At 34.4% G+C, this 13,681-nt stretch overlaps 1 protein-coding gene and 2 long non-coding RNA genes across 4 annotated transcripts in view; 2 read left to right on the top strand and 1 right to left on the bottom strand.

Moving 5' to 3' along the window:
- Nucleotides 1–13,681, top strand: part of LOC127832512 (uncharacterized) — a 270,730-nt gene that overhangs the window by 203,156 nt on the left and 53,893 nt on the right. The gene's annotated exons all lie outside the window — the stretch shown is intronic.
- The window catches only part of LOC127832507 (procollagen-lysine,2-oxoglutarate 5-dioxygenase 1-like), a 49,358-nt gene that overhangs the window by 35,167 nt on the left and 510 nt on the right, over nt 1–13,681 (bottom strand). For both annotated transcript variants that reach the window (XM_052358009.1, XM_052358010.1), the window contains exon 2: nt 49–140. In XM_052358009.1, coding sequence (XP_052213969.1) covers nt 49–140 — 92 coding nt within the window. The remainder of the gene's footprint in view (nt 1–48; nt 141–13,681) is intronic.
- Nucleotides 2,589–3,771, top strand: LOC127832513 (uncharacterized). The gene is made up of 3 exons (XR_008026940.1): nt 2,589–2,761; nt 3,021–3,207; nt 3,499–3,771. It is a non-coding gene; the product is annotated as an uncharacterized LOC127832513 (long non-coding RNA).

The raw sequence follows: 13,681 nt of genomic DNA, 5'->3' as shown, positions 1-13,681 counted from the left end.
ATAAGTCATTTTTTCATTAGGCTCATCACATAAAAACATAATACAAACCTCAGTGTTCAGTCCATATTTCTTTGTACTTCTCAAGTAACGTCTCAAGCCATCATTGTTTTCAGTTGCTATGGTCACCACGACAAAATCCTCTGAAAAAACATAAACAACATACACAAATGTAGTATAAGAGTCTTGTATAATTATAAACTAACTGCAAGTTTAAAGTTCCCCCCATAGTTCTTCATTAAAACATTGACAATCGAACCAAAGGGGTCCAAATGGTCATATTATCTGGGAGTTGAACATTGGCAACTTTTCCAGTACACTGATTTTTGAGGTTCTAGAACCTGTAGACCGTGACAGTATTGTATGTAACAAACAGAAGTGTGCACATAATAATCTGCTCGGGATTACTCCTTATTAGTTTATAACAAATAATCTATTCCTTCAGTTCAGTCCATTTTTAGCATTATGTAGGGTCTTGTTGTAGACTTGTATGAGGAAGGATTATGAAGGGTCTTGTTGTAGACTTGTATGAGGAAGGATTATGTAGGGTCTTGTTGTAGACTTGTATGAGGAAGGATTATGTAGGGTCTTGTTGTAGACTTGTATGAGGAAGGATTATGTAGGGTCTTGTTGTAGACTTGTATGAGGAAGGATTATGAAGGGTCTTGTTGTAGACTTGTATGAGGAAGGATTATGTAGGGTCTTGTTGTAGACTTGTATGAGGAAGGATTAAAAATGCTGGGAGATTATATGGTAATAAATAAATAAATTCCATCACATTTCAAAATCTCACAAATGGAAGATATGAACATAACGTAATATCGATCTTGAATGTATTAAGTGTCTTTGACTATACAGCCATTCTCGTTTTTTTGGTGCGGTGCCATTTTGGACCATTTACATGTACCTTGCAAAATAGTAAAAAATCAATGTCATTAGATCATACAACCAGAAAAGGTTTTCAAAAGAACGGTTCTTCAGAAGTATGAACATTTTTTTGTTCTAATCAATTACATTTATTTACCTTAAATGCAAAATATTCACAAGAACACTTTTTCAGAAGTTTGAACATTTTTTTGTTCTAATCGATTATTTTCCGTTTGCAAAATATTCACAATCGTATGAAATAGAGTATTTTTCAAGTATTGTCATAGGACCCCACTGTATTGTGGTACTTGTCAAAAATAAATTACTTCCCTTGTCAAATAAAAACGCACTTTTTACCAAAACACACATTTAGCGCACTTAAAAGTGCGTTAATTGTGTGTTTTTTGTTAATATGTGCGTTTTCAGTGTTCAAAAGTGCATTTAAGTGCGCTTTTTGTGCGTTTTTACTTTTCAAGTGCGTTATTTTAGTGAAAAAGTGCGTTTTTTTTGTGTTTTTTTAATCTGTAAGTGCGCTTTTGAGTGTAGATGTGAGCAAAATGTGTGTTTTTTATCTAAGAAGTGCGTCTTTTATTTAGGAAGTGCGTTTTTTGTGTGTTTTCTTCATCTGTAAGTGCGCTTTTGAGTGTAGATGTGAGCAAAATGTGTGTTTTTTTTCTAAGAAGTGCGTCTTTTATTTAGGAAGTGCGTCTTTTATCTAAGAAGTGTGTTTTAAGGTTTACAGATGTGGGTTTTTTCTCACAAAAGTGCGTTTTTCTATTTTGATGTGCGTCTTTTTTAAGCATAAGTTAGTCTTTTATTTCATAAGTGCGTTTTTATCATATGATCTGTTTTAAAAGGATGTATCTAAAAAGACACATGTTTAACACACTTCTTAAAAAGTGTGTCTTTAACAACTGTTTAGCAAATGTTGTACAGAAATTGAACAAGAAACGAAATTGTTGCAGGCTCTAACAATTTATTTACATCAAATGATTAAACATAGACATATATCTCAGTAACCTGTAATAATATAAGGGGCAGTTTGAATAATTACTGGTTGTCCATATTAACCTGTTTAATGTTTACATACTTTATCATACAATTTCAATGCATACCCTATTGCTTACGTTTTAATCTCAAACATTTCTAAAAATTTCCACCTAAATCAGACTGTGTGTAACTAATTAAAAATATTGAAAGTGTCAAAAGAATTATGTGGGCTTGATAGTATCAATTATATTTCCTCAACATAAATAAGTATTTGAACTTTCTTATACTGATATTTATACCCTAATACAATTAATGTCTACCACATTGACCATAAACATACATTTTAAAAGGCAATTAAAATAATATTTATACTATTAATATTATTTGCTAAAACCATTCAGCATGTTATATTTAAATATTTACAATTAAATATAATGTGTTAAGGGTGCTGTGTATTATTCAATAAATATTTTGGTGTTGAAATGACTGCCTTATCAGTATTTCTCAAATTATGCAATTTTTGGCTTAGACACAGCATGGTATCAGATAAGAGAATAGCCAGTCCCTATCAGTCCTCCATCTAAGCCTAACTATGGGGTGTTGATATACTTTTGATTTGTTCAGGCACCATCTATTTGAGAACACAGATAGGAAGTTATTTTTTGAAAACAAGCAGCATCACAACTGACTTTAAGCTAGAATTAAGACTTATTATTCTAGTGTAAAAGGTCTTGAAATACTTTCAGCATGAAGTATTGTGTGATGAAAAAAATGTGTATTTACTACAATGTGTAAATCAACAATAAAGGAGATTAAAAGTGGGTGGTTAAAGACATATAAAGTGATATGGTCTAGTTCAACAACTGCCTGTATTTTTGGAATACTGAAGAACAGTCTGTTGTAACAGGTTCGTATTTTCAATTCTGCATCCCTTTTTTATTTAGTTTATTGAATTGTAATTATGATTATTATCATATTTATGTATTGTCACTGGGAAATGTTAATGGATGAGTAAATGTAATGCAATTTTAAAGAAAAACAACACCATTTGAATTATTATGGCTGTATTTTATGGTTATTGTCATCTTAAAGTTATTTATACCTATTTTTGGTCATTAATGAACAGATTTTTCCCCCATATTAAATGAGAACTTTTAAATTTAAAGGTTAAACCCCATGGAAAGAATGTGCATCATCGCATCGCCTGCCAAAAAAAGGGAGCAAAAGAGAGACTACCTGATGTATGGACTTGAATACCAGGTTTTACCCTGCACAAGCTGGCCGACATGAGGAGAACAGGAGTGGGAAAACCGCGCCCTCTCCTTGACCAAGAAAAGCTGGATTTGTTTAGAGGTAAAACTATACAGGGTACTGGTTATTGCATTTTGAAAGGTGTCACACTTCCGACCAGTCCACACAGCAAAATGAGACCACGTATCGTACATTTTCGAACAGTATTTTCTATCAAACGTATTTATTTATGAAAATCGTTAAGTCACATGTGATCTGGGGATTAAAATTGCAAAATAAACAACCAAAAACAACAAGCAAACAAACTAGTCTTGATTTAAATTTATAATTTTTATAGCAACAAGATTACCATAACAGCAATATTCAACACTTACATTATAAAATATCTTTCAGGACCTGATCAAATGAGATCATGCACGAGACGCATCGCGAAAAAGCCATGACAGTATAATAGTTGCAAAGAAGTTTGACCGGCTGGTGGCAGACTTGGAGAGAAAGATGAGAGCTGCACTCCGCTGCCTCAAAGAAATGCTGAAAGACCTTGATTGATATGCATCTTTCATATGTATATAGCTGTTCGTGTGTATATACTGTACATGTTATTATAGTATGCTATTATTTTTTGTTTATTTATAATCAAATTATGTTTATATTTATTTCATCAAATTGCCATTGATATTTAATTACTCATGTATGTTAAAAAATGTTGGTGTACATTAAAGTATAAAATTGAATGATCTTGTAATTATTAAAATACACAAATGTATATGTTTATATAATTATTGGTTTTTATTGCATATCTGAATTAAAAAAAACTTTTAACAGCATAAAATTGAATCAACTGTTTAGGCAAAAGATGCACCTTTAACGCACATGTGTGCTTTTTGTGAGTGCGTTTTTTGCTGCCATTCATATGCGTAAATTGTGCGTTTTGTGTGGCTTATAACTGCGCTTAACGTGCGTAAAATGTGCGCTTTTTGTGAGTTAAATGTGCGCTTTTTTATTTAAAAAGCGCACATTTAACGCACATAAAAGCGCACATTTAACACATGTGCGCTTTTATGTGGGTTATAACTGCGCTTTTCGTGAGTTAAATGTGCGCTTTTTAAATAAAAAAGCGCACATTTAACTCACAAAAAGCGCACATTTAACGCACTTAAAACGGCACATTTTAGACACATAAATGGCAGTCAAAAACGCACTTATAAAAAGCGCACGTTTAACGCACATTTAACGCACATAAAAGCGCACTTTAACACACATGTGCGCTTTTATGTGGGTTATAACTGCGCTTTTTGTGAGTTAAATGTGCGCTTTTAAATAAAAAAGCGCACATTTAACTCACAAAAAGCGCACATTTAACGCACTTAAAAGCGCACATTTTACACACATAAATGGTAGTCAAAAACACACTTATATAAAAAGCGCACGTTTAACGCACATTTAACGCACATAAAAGCACACATTGAACACACTTATAAAAATCACACGTTTAACGCACATAAAGCGCACATTTATCCACAAAAAGCGCACATTTTCTTGTTTGTTTGTTTTTGTTAAAAACTCACTCGGTATGAAAAAGCGCACAAAAAACGCAGTGCCAATACCGCCACGTTTAACGCATGCAAAACGTACGTAAAACGTACATTTCACACACTTTTTTGAGAAGGGTTTGTAGCAAAAAATGCGATATATTCCCTAAAGTTTATGTTTAATCCCTAAGAAAATCATTATTTCACAAAACATTCCCATTTATTTTACTTTGGTGTGAGAATTAAAAACGTAACAGCATAAAGGTCATAACCTGTCATATTGTCCGTAAAATCTAGGTCACTCCATTATATCGCGCTAATGTTACAAAAGGAAAAAAATTCAAGTATGGTGGGCAACAATTGCCATAAAATTTGTAATAGGGTACATAACATATTATATCATCATTATAAACAATGTAAAACACAATTTTATCAAAAATAAGATAACGGAAGTTAAACTTCTACTTCAATCATTTTGTCAATCCCTCTATCCTGTAGATATACATTTTTTGTAAATAGGACATTTCTGGCGAATGACTATATCATCAACACATTCCAACGTATGGTACGACAGAATGATGATAAAATCGCAAACAGCTGATGAGATATTTGACTACTAGTATTCAGATTGCATCATCTAAGCTTTTGTTTTACAGTTATTCCTTCATTTTGCATTAGTTACATTGACATTGCGAGAAAAGGAAATCAACAGAATAATTGTGTATAATTTATTTGAACCAGCCATGTATAATGTTTCTGACATAACAGCATGACAAACGCTAGAAACCAACGTATTTGCTGTGTAACACTTGAACAAAAGTAAAAAGTAACGGAAGTTAACAGTAACATCAGCTTTTTTTAAATGACAAAACACGGTCCTTATTTTCTTAGAATACAATAGAATACAATATTTAGTCACTAAATATACATTATAGTTTAGGTAAGGTTACTGGAAACATATTCGCACACATACGCAGCATTTTGTGAGCGTATCGAAAACCTCACAAATATGAGAAATGGAATGTAGTTTTAACTTAAACATTTTAAATCAAACACAGGAATGACTCTCTAAATTGCAAATTATACCATACAAGTTTAAATGTATATGTAGCGTAGCGTTAGAAGCATATTGACACCACCTTACAATGTGCCGCCACTTGTGAGTAAATATATATTTTTAAGAAATTTGAAATGTAACGGAATTTAATTCTCCGTTAAAATTGTTGTAAATTTAAACAAACAAACCATTTGCTAAGGCTAGTTTTATCACAACTATTTTCATGTAAGTATTTGTCATCATAAAATGCAGAAATGGCTGTTAATATTTAAACAAACATGAATGTCACTGAATTACTGTGGAGACATTAACCCTAAACACTAGTTGCCTCCTACTGGTGAAACCGGAGGGGACTTATGGTTTGCGCTCTGTCTGTCTGTGTTAGTCAGTCACACTTTTCTGGATCCTGTTATAACTTTAAAAGTTCTTTATATTTTTACATGAAACTTGAAACATCGATAGATGGCAATATGGACATAATCATGATTATGCACGACTTTTCATTTTGTTCCTACATCAAGATTTCTGGTTGCTATGGCAACAAATATATATATATATATATATATATAAATTACTGACAGTGGTGCAGTTTCACCGGAAGGGGAACATATTGCTTGGCAATATCTTGTTACATTTTGAACTCATGAATATTGGATCATTCACTCGAACTTCATACACAGACAGATTGGGTCACCTAAGCAACATTCTGTTCATGTTTAAGACAACAAACTTCTGAATAGTTAATATATTTGCAAACTTGACATGCCTAAATCAGTAAATGGTCTTTCAGATATCAGTATGTTTCAGGTAACAGAAGTTAATGATTTTAATGATTTTAGACCTCTGTTCTCTGTTCATATATTCGCTCAATGACGTCAAGTATTTCACTCCCTAATATAAAGAATCTTTTCTAGACCCATAAGGGTATGGCTCTGGGATCTTCGTTAAGATATCCGGATTGGGGATCCAAATTTCGTCACGCTTTGATTGCCAGCGGAATGATATGTTTTTCTTCCCAACTTCTTCCATAAAGTTGATTTTGGTTCATCAATTTTCGTAACAAACCCTATTTACAGTGCTCCAGCTAGGCCTGAATCGAAGGGCGCCCCGCCCTGCCCTCCCAAACCTCTCCCTGCCCTCCCAAACCTCCGCCCTGCCCTTCCTAGGGCCCCCCCTGGCCTTAAAAAAAAATAAAATATATATATATATATATATTTTTTTTTTACATATTATGATGATTAATAAATCTCTTATTAAAATACATTGTAATTAATATATTCCTCATTGTAGTCATTAAATTTGAAATGTTTAATGATGATGGGAATAATTTATTCTAACAATTATAAATAACATATCAACCCATGCGAAAGACAAAAAATCTTACCGGACATGAGGTCCGATAAGTTTTAAAATTTACCTGACCTCACCACATTTTACCGGATCTTATTCTGCTTTAAACAAGCAATAAAAAATATATTGTATAGTGTTTAATCGTTATAACGTTCACAATGTTTAACAATTCTAAATACAATAAAATAACGAAATTTACACCCGTTCAGTCAGCGCTTCCGGTCGTAAATTATGCCCAAAACCGGCAGTATTACGTCCTTTTAACAAATGGCAGAAGTCACTTAGATATCCGATAATCCGCATTCATATTGTTGTCTAATATCGAATAATAGTCACATTACACAGCCACATTACACATTTTTTTTTACCAAAACACACAATTTATTTATGGTCGGACACAAGGTCCGACATTGTCGGGAATAATACAGGACCTCAGCAAATTTTATCGGAAATGTCCGAGGTCCGATGTCTTTCGCATGGGTTGACATACAATGTATCAATAAACATGCATGAGGAAGCATTCCAGAAAAGCCCGCGCGCTCGAATTTGCCTTTTTGACAAAATACTGCGCGTCCAAAGTGCCCTTTTGACAAAAAATGCCCTTTTCAAATCCTAGCTGGAGCACTGCTATTTACCACTAAGAAATATACAAAGCTGCACAATAATCACCAATATCAACTTTAATCCATTCCTCAGCATTATTTTGTCAGTGTCAGCGACTCACTTAGGGTTAATCGATTTATACTGATTTTGTAACGGATGTTAACGGTCACGGAAGTTAAAATATCTAAGTTAACATCTTTTTCGCGACAAGCGATACTGAGCTGTATTGTTGTAAAAAAAAACTTAACAAGAGCACCGCACAACGGGTGCCACGCTCGGCTGCGAAAGCTTGTCAGAAATTATTTTTTTTAGGTCACAGTGACCTTGACCTTTGACTTAGTGACCCAAAAATGGGCGAGGCATGTAAAACTCATCAAGGTGCATCTACATATGAAGTTTCAAAGTTGTAGGTGGAAGCACTTTGATTTTAGAGCCTATGTTTAAGTATTATATTAGAGGTCACAGTGACCTTGAACTTTGACCTAGTGACCCAAAATGGGTGTGGTGTGTACAACTCATCAAGGTGCATCTACATATGAAGTTTCAAAGTTGTAGGTGGAAGCACTTTGATTTTAGAGCCAATGTTAAAGTTTTAGTATGACGCCTACCTCGGACGGCGAGCTGGCTATGACAATACCTCGGGTTTTCTCCGAAAACAGCCGAGCTAAAAACTATCTTGTCTTCAAAGAAAACCTTTTGAAAACTTAGGTTCGATATTGTAACGAATTTTTGGCACCAACTAAGTGAGATACAGTACAGCCAAAGCGGCACAAACATAATCCGCGGCTACGCCACGGCCAGATTATTAGTCCGCGGCGGCCGAATCGTGTGTTCACGCGGCGTATCGCCGTGGCACTCGGCATCGATCCGCGCAACGACGCCGAGTCTGTATTTACCTCGCGTACTTTCGCGGAGTAAATCTGCCGCATATGTACGCGGCGGATCGAGTTAAAAGATATCCACCTACATGTACATATATGTATGTGTAGCGTAGAATTAATTACGCGCAACTGTTTATGTTTCGTTCGATTATCATTATTATACTTGTAATCCGAAACACACTTCAGAATTTTAATGCTAACGCGTCCTTTGGCAAATTCTAGCGTCAAATAAACAGTGCTATTTATTCGACTTAAGCAGGTAAACAAATTAGTGTTTAAATCATAACACACAACTATAAATGTTTCGTTGAAATCTCAAATGAAAAAAAAATTGTAATCCGAAACAAGCTTCCGAATTTTAATGTTAATGCAACATTAACAAAGTCTAGCTTCAACTAAGTGTTTTATGTATTTAGTGTTGTTCCTTTGTCTCAATAAAAAGTGTGCGAAAATAATGCAGACATGTACAAATTCAATGTCACGTGGAAAGTGTGCCAGTGGGCGTATTAATTGTTGTACAAAAACACTAACGGCACATCAGACGATTTTCCAGTTTTCAGATGGAAAGCCAGTACGGAAAAACCCAGTCCCTATTGGACTTATTTTATCAAACTTAAAATAGCCACATTTGCCAAAATTCATTTGATGCTTAAGTAAAATGTTTGTGTTTATACAATTCTTTAGCACTTGTATCATCTATTTATACCAAAATGTGCATTTAAAAAATGGAATTTATGGATTTATCTGGTAATGCGAAGTGAGGGGAAAAGAAGTTAGTACACATGTATGCAGTAATAGATAAGAGTCGGGTTCATATGGATGTTTGGGGAATCAATTGAGACAGGATGATGCATATCTATGCGTGAAAGGGTTAAAGCAATAAAACAATGTTGCTATCAATAACTTAAAAGCTGTGTTATTTTTTGAAGAGTCACTAAACACCAAATAACATCATACATAAATGTACAAAAAAGTAATGTATTGAAGGGGCTGCCCTCACTAAACTACCTCTAACGGCCCCAGGGCATCTGAAAAAATTCGTATGGAAGGCACTGATATCAATATTTTCAATTCCAATGCATATAAAAAATTTAAAAGACTATGGTCTGGGGTTTAAATATGAGCCCATTTCTGGGAAAACTTGGCGTAATGCATGTGTATTAAGTAGTGTTGATGAAAAGTCTCTGGAGTACGAACGCCTTTCCGATTGTAAGGTATGTTTTGTTTAAAGGAAGTCTTTTATAAACAAAAAATGTTTTGATGCAAAGTGTTGTCACTGATAAGCCTGTGCAGACTACACAGGCTAATCTGGGAGGACAATTTAAGCACATACATTAAACCCAGTTTACCCAGAGCAAGGCACAAACATATATGTTCAACAGTGGCTACAGTCCCCTAATAACATACACTACGCGACCCGTGATTTTTGCCAAATTCGCGGAGTCACGGTGGACAGTTTGATTTTTTTAGTGGAAAATCACATGATTCGTCACTCCGCTGTTGCACGAGTGCATTATCATCGTTGTGAAGTGTGTGGTGATTCGCCGCGATTTGCCATGATCGCAGTGGATATCGGTGATTCGCCAATTCATGCATACATGTATAAACATCCAAATTCGGTACTATCGCATATTCTGAGGCATACTGCGACATGGTTTTGTGTTTTAGCCACGTAAACACGGCTTACATATGAGGTTTACCATATGAAATATGAAAAAAATACGTACATCATTTGTTTTTATGTGTAATTCAAAAATGCAAATGGCACCGAAAAAACAAGAACCTCTGTATAAACCCTGAAGTAAACAAGATATGTGTTTGTCAGAAACACCATGTCCACTTTTGCGCCGCTATGAAGCTATATATTTCACCTTTGACTTTGAAGGATGACCTTGACCTTTCACCACTCAAAATGTGCAGCTCCATGAGATACACATGCATGCCAGATATCAAGTTGCTATCTTCAATATAGCAAAAGTATTCATTAAATGAGCGATTTTGACCCATATATTTGACCTTGACGGATGACATTGACCTTTCACCACTCAAAATGTGCAGCTCCATGAGATAAACATGCATGCCAAATACCAAGTTGCTATCTTGAATATTGCAAAAGTTATTGCAAATGTTAAAGTTGGGGCAAAAAAACAAACAAACAAACCAACAGACGGGGCACACACAATATGTCCCCAACTATAGTGGTGGGGGACATAAAAACCAAACAACACAAGTTGTAATATCATTATGTCTAATAAACAACTGCTTTAAGTGATCTGTCATAATCTAGCAAATGGTGTCAAAGTAAACAGGATATATATGCATATTGTCTTGAAGCATTACAACTGGTTACATAATCTGCTCTTAACAGATGTTTAACAGGCAGGAACAACTTGACCATTAAAGGTATGCAAACAGTTTATCCTGATGGATCCTTGACCCTTTCTCCCATAAGAAGCAATTTGAAAGTAAAAATAACTATTGCAACCAGCATAAAACCAGAACAGCCTGCGAGTAACTCTTAGGATGTACCTCTGTTCAGGTTTTATGCTGTTGTTGCTGCTCATTAGTATCTAAGGATTGGAAATGAAGCCTTTAAAACTTGAATCTAGTAAGAAAGGTCTTTAATTAAATTTAACTTTCTAAGGGATAACAAGTGCGTCAAAATATGTTTCTATGTGGTAAAGGTTTAATTAATGTCTTATAAAAACACTTCAAATTTTGCAAAACATGGGCAGGCATTCTTAACTTGTATTACTTAATTCAGTGTGTTTCATATAAATATGTAAGCCTATTATCAGACAAAGCTAAACAAAGGTGTAAAACCATTTCTATCTTGAGCACCTCAAATATAGAATAATTTGTATTCATCATCTATAAGTATTGAAACCCAATCAACATAAATTTGAGAGAAACTCTCAACAACTTTCATCATCACATATGGAAGTCCTTTATTTAAGGTTATTGTCTATGAAAGAGTCAGTACAACACTAAATTTAACACAAATTGACACTTCACAGTAACACCCAACAAAACTTTTGTAATTTTGTATACATTTACATGTATTGAAACATACCAGCACTTAGCCTTCTCTAAACTTTCAACTCCTATTTAATTCGGGGTTGAGGCATCTGTGTGATATCTGATTCTGTTTTGATAAGGCATATGAAGGACACCTCTATTTGCAGAGAAAGGGCTTATCAGTTCTGACTGGTCAGTTTCATAGATTGTTAATCAATAAGGGTGTGTGTTTGGGGAAGATTGTCCTGTATAATACAGCAAATACATGTACATGCAGTTTGTCATGTACACCATAATCTGCACATGTGCTAATCCTATAAGAAAATACTAATTGCAATAAAAAAATTATCCCCAAGATCTAATTCATTTATGGCATTTACTTGTTTATCAATTTAGTTTACACTTTGATTTAATCAATAATGCCTTAATTGAAATGGCAAAATGATGTTTCATATCTGACATAGGCCCCTCAAGATTATGCACATGTTATTTGGCATGTACATGTACACATGACTTTACACACAGTTAAGAGTTATATGTTTAATATTTAATGTTAACAATAAAATCGCCTTAAGTTTTTAATAGTTCTGTTACATATGCATATTACAATGCATATTACAATGCATATTACAATAAAATATTGTAAATGTATTGAAAAATGTTTTAATAGTAAATGTAAAATAAATCTTCAAAAAATATTTTGTGAAGTTTCTTTTCTTCTTACATTGCAAGATGTGCGAACGCCTCCCAATATGATTCATGTCTATACCTATCCAGCCATATATGAGTACTGGGACGAAACCACTTCCCTTTTTTCAAAAGAAATACCTGAGTGTCACGAGATGGTAGTGGCATGAAACTTAAACACTTGGGCTTTTGTAAAACATGCATGCTGTCAGTTGTAGTGGCAGCCATTGAGTGAATACGTTTTTTGTCACTGTGACTTTGACCTAGTGACCTGAAAATCAATAGGAGTCATCTGCCAGTCATAATCAATGTACCTATGAAGTTTCATGATCCTAGGCCTTACTATTCTTGAGTTATCATCAGGAAACCATTTTACTGTTTCGAGTCACTGTGACCTTGACCTTTGACATAGTCTTAGTGACCTGAAATTCAATAGGAGTCATCTGCCAGTCATGATCAATGTACCTATGAAGTTTCATGATCCTAGGCGTAAGCATTCTTGAGTTATCATCCGGAAACCATTTTAGATATTGCAAAGCTTTAACCAAGGTTAAAGTTTTGGACAAACACAATAAATGAATCACTGTGACCTTGACCTTTGACCTAGTGACCTGAACATCAATAGGGTCATCTGCCAGTCATGATCAATGTACCTATGAAGTTTCATGATCCTAGGCGTAAGCGTTCTTGAGTTATCATCCGGAAACCATTGTTCTATTTCAAGTCACTGTGACCTTGACCTTTTACCTAAGTGACCTGAAAATAAATAGGGGTCATCTGCGAGTCATGATCAATGTACCTATGAAGTTTCATGGTCCTAGGCGTAAGCGTTCTTGAGTTATCATCCGGAAACCATTTTACTATTTCGAGTCACTGTGACCTTGACCTTTGACCTTGTGACCTCAAAATCAATAGGGGTCATCTGCAAGTCATGATAAATGTACCTATGAATTTTCATGATCCTAGGCCTAAGCGTTCTTGAGTTATCATCCGGAAACCATCTGGTGGACGGACCGACCGACCGACCTACCAACATGTGCAAAACAATATACCCCCCTCTTCTTCGAAGGGGGGCATAATAAACCATCTTGAATATACAGCATACATGGCGCTTGGTTAGTATGTTAGCATTTACTTATACTGTTTTTATAAGGGTTTTGACACATTTCCCGCATTTACTTATACAGTTTTTATAAGGGGTTTGACACATTTCCCCTTTTAAAAATAATATTCATTATGCTGAACTTGATAGTTTACCTATAATTTAATAAAACAATTATACAAAATAAAATATTCATTTATATAAATTAACAACATAAAACATTGACATTATGATACCTTTTTTATTGTTATTATTAAAAAAATCCCCACACGAATACGTTGTGTAGCAGGTACATGTATGAGGTCACGTATTCAGAAGTTATCATTTTAAGATATCACCAAGATAA

Source organism: Dreissena polymorpha, chromosome 5 (genome assembly GCF_020536995.1).
Source record: "Dreissena polymorpha isolate Duluth1 chromosome 5, UMN_Dpol_1.0, whole genome shotgun sequence".
NCBI classification, from domain to species: Eukaryota; Metazoa; Mollusca; class Bivalvia; order Myida; family Dreissenidae; genus Dreissena; species Dreissena polymorpha.
The sequence above is the reverse complement of the archived record's forward strand: the minus strand, read 5'-3'. Positions and strand labels throughout refer to the sequence as shown.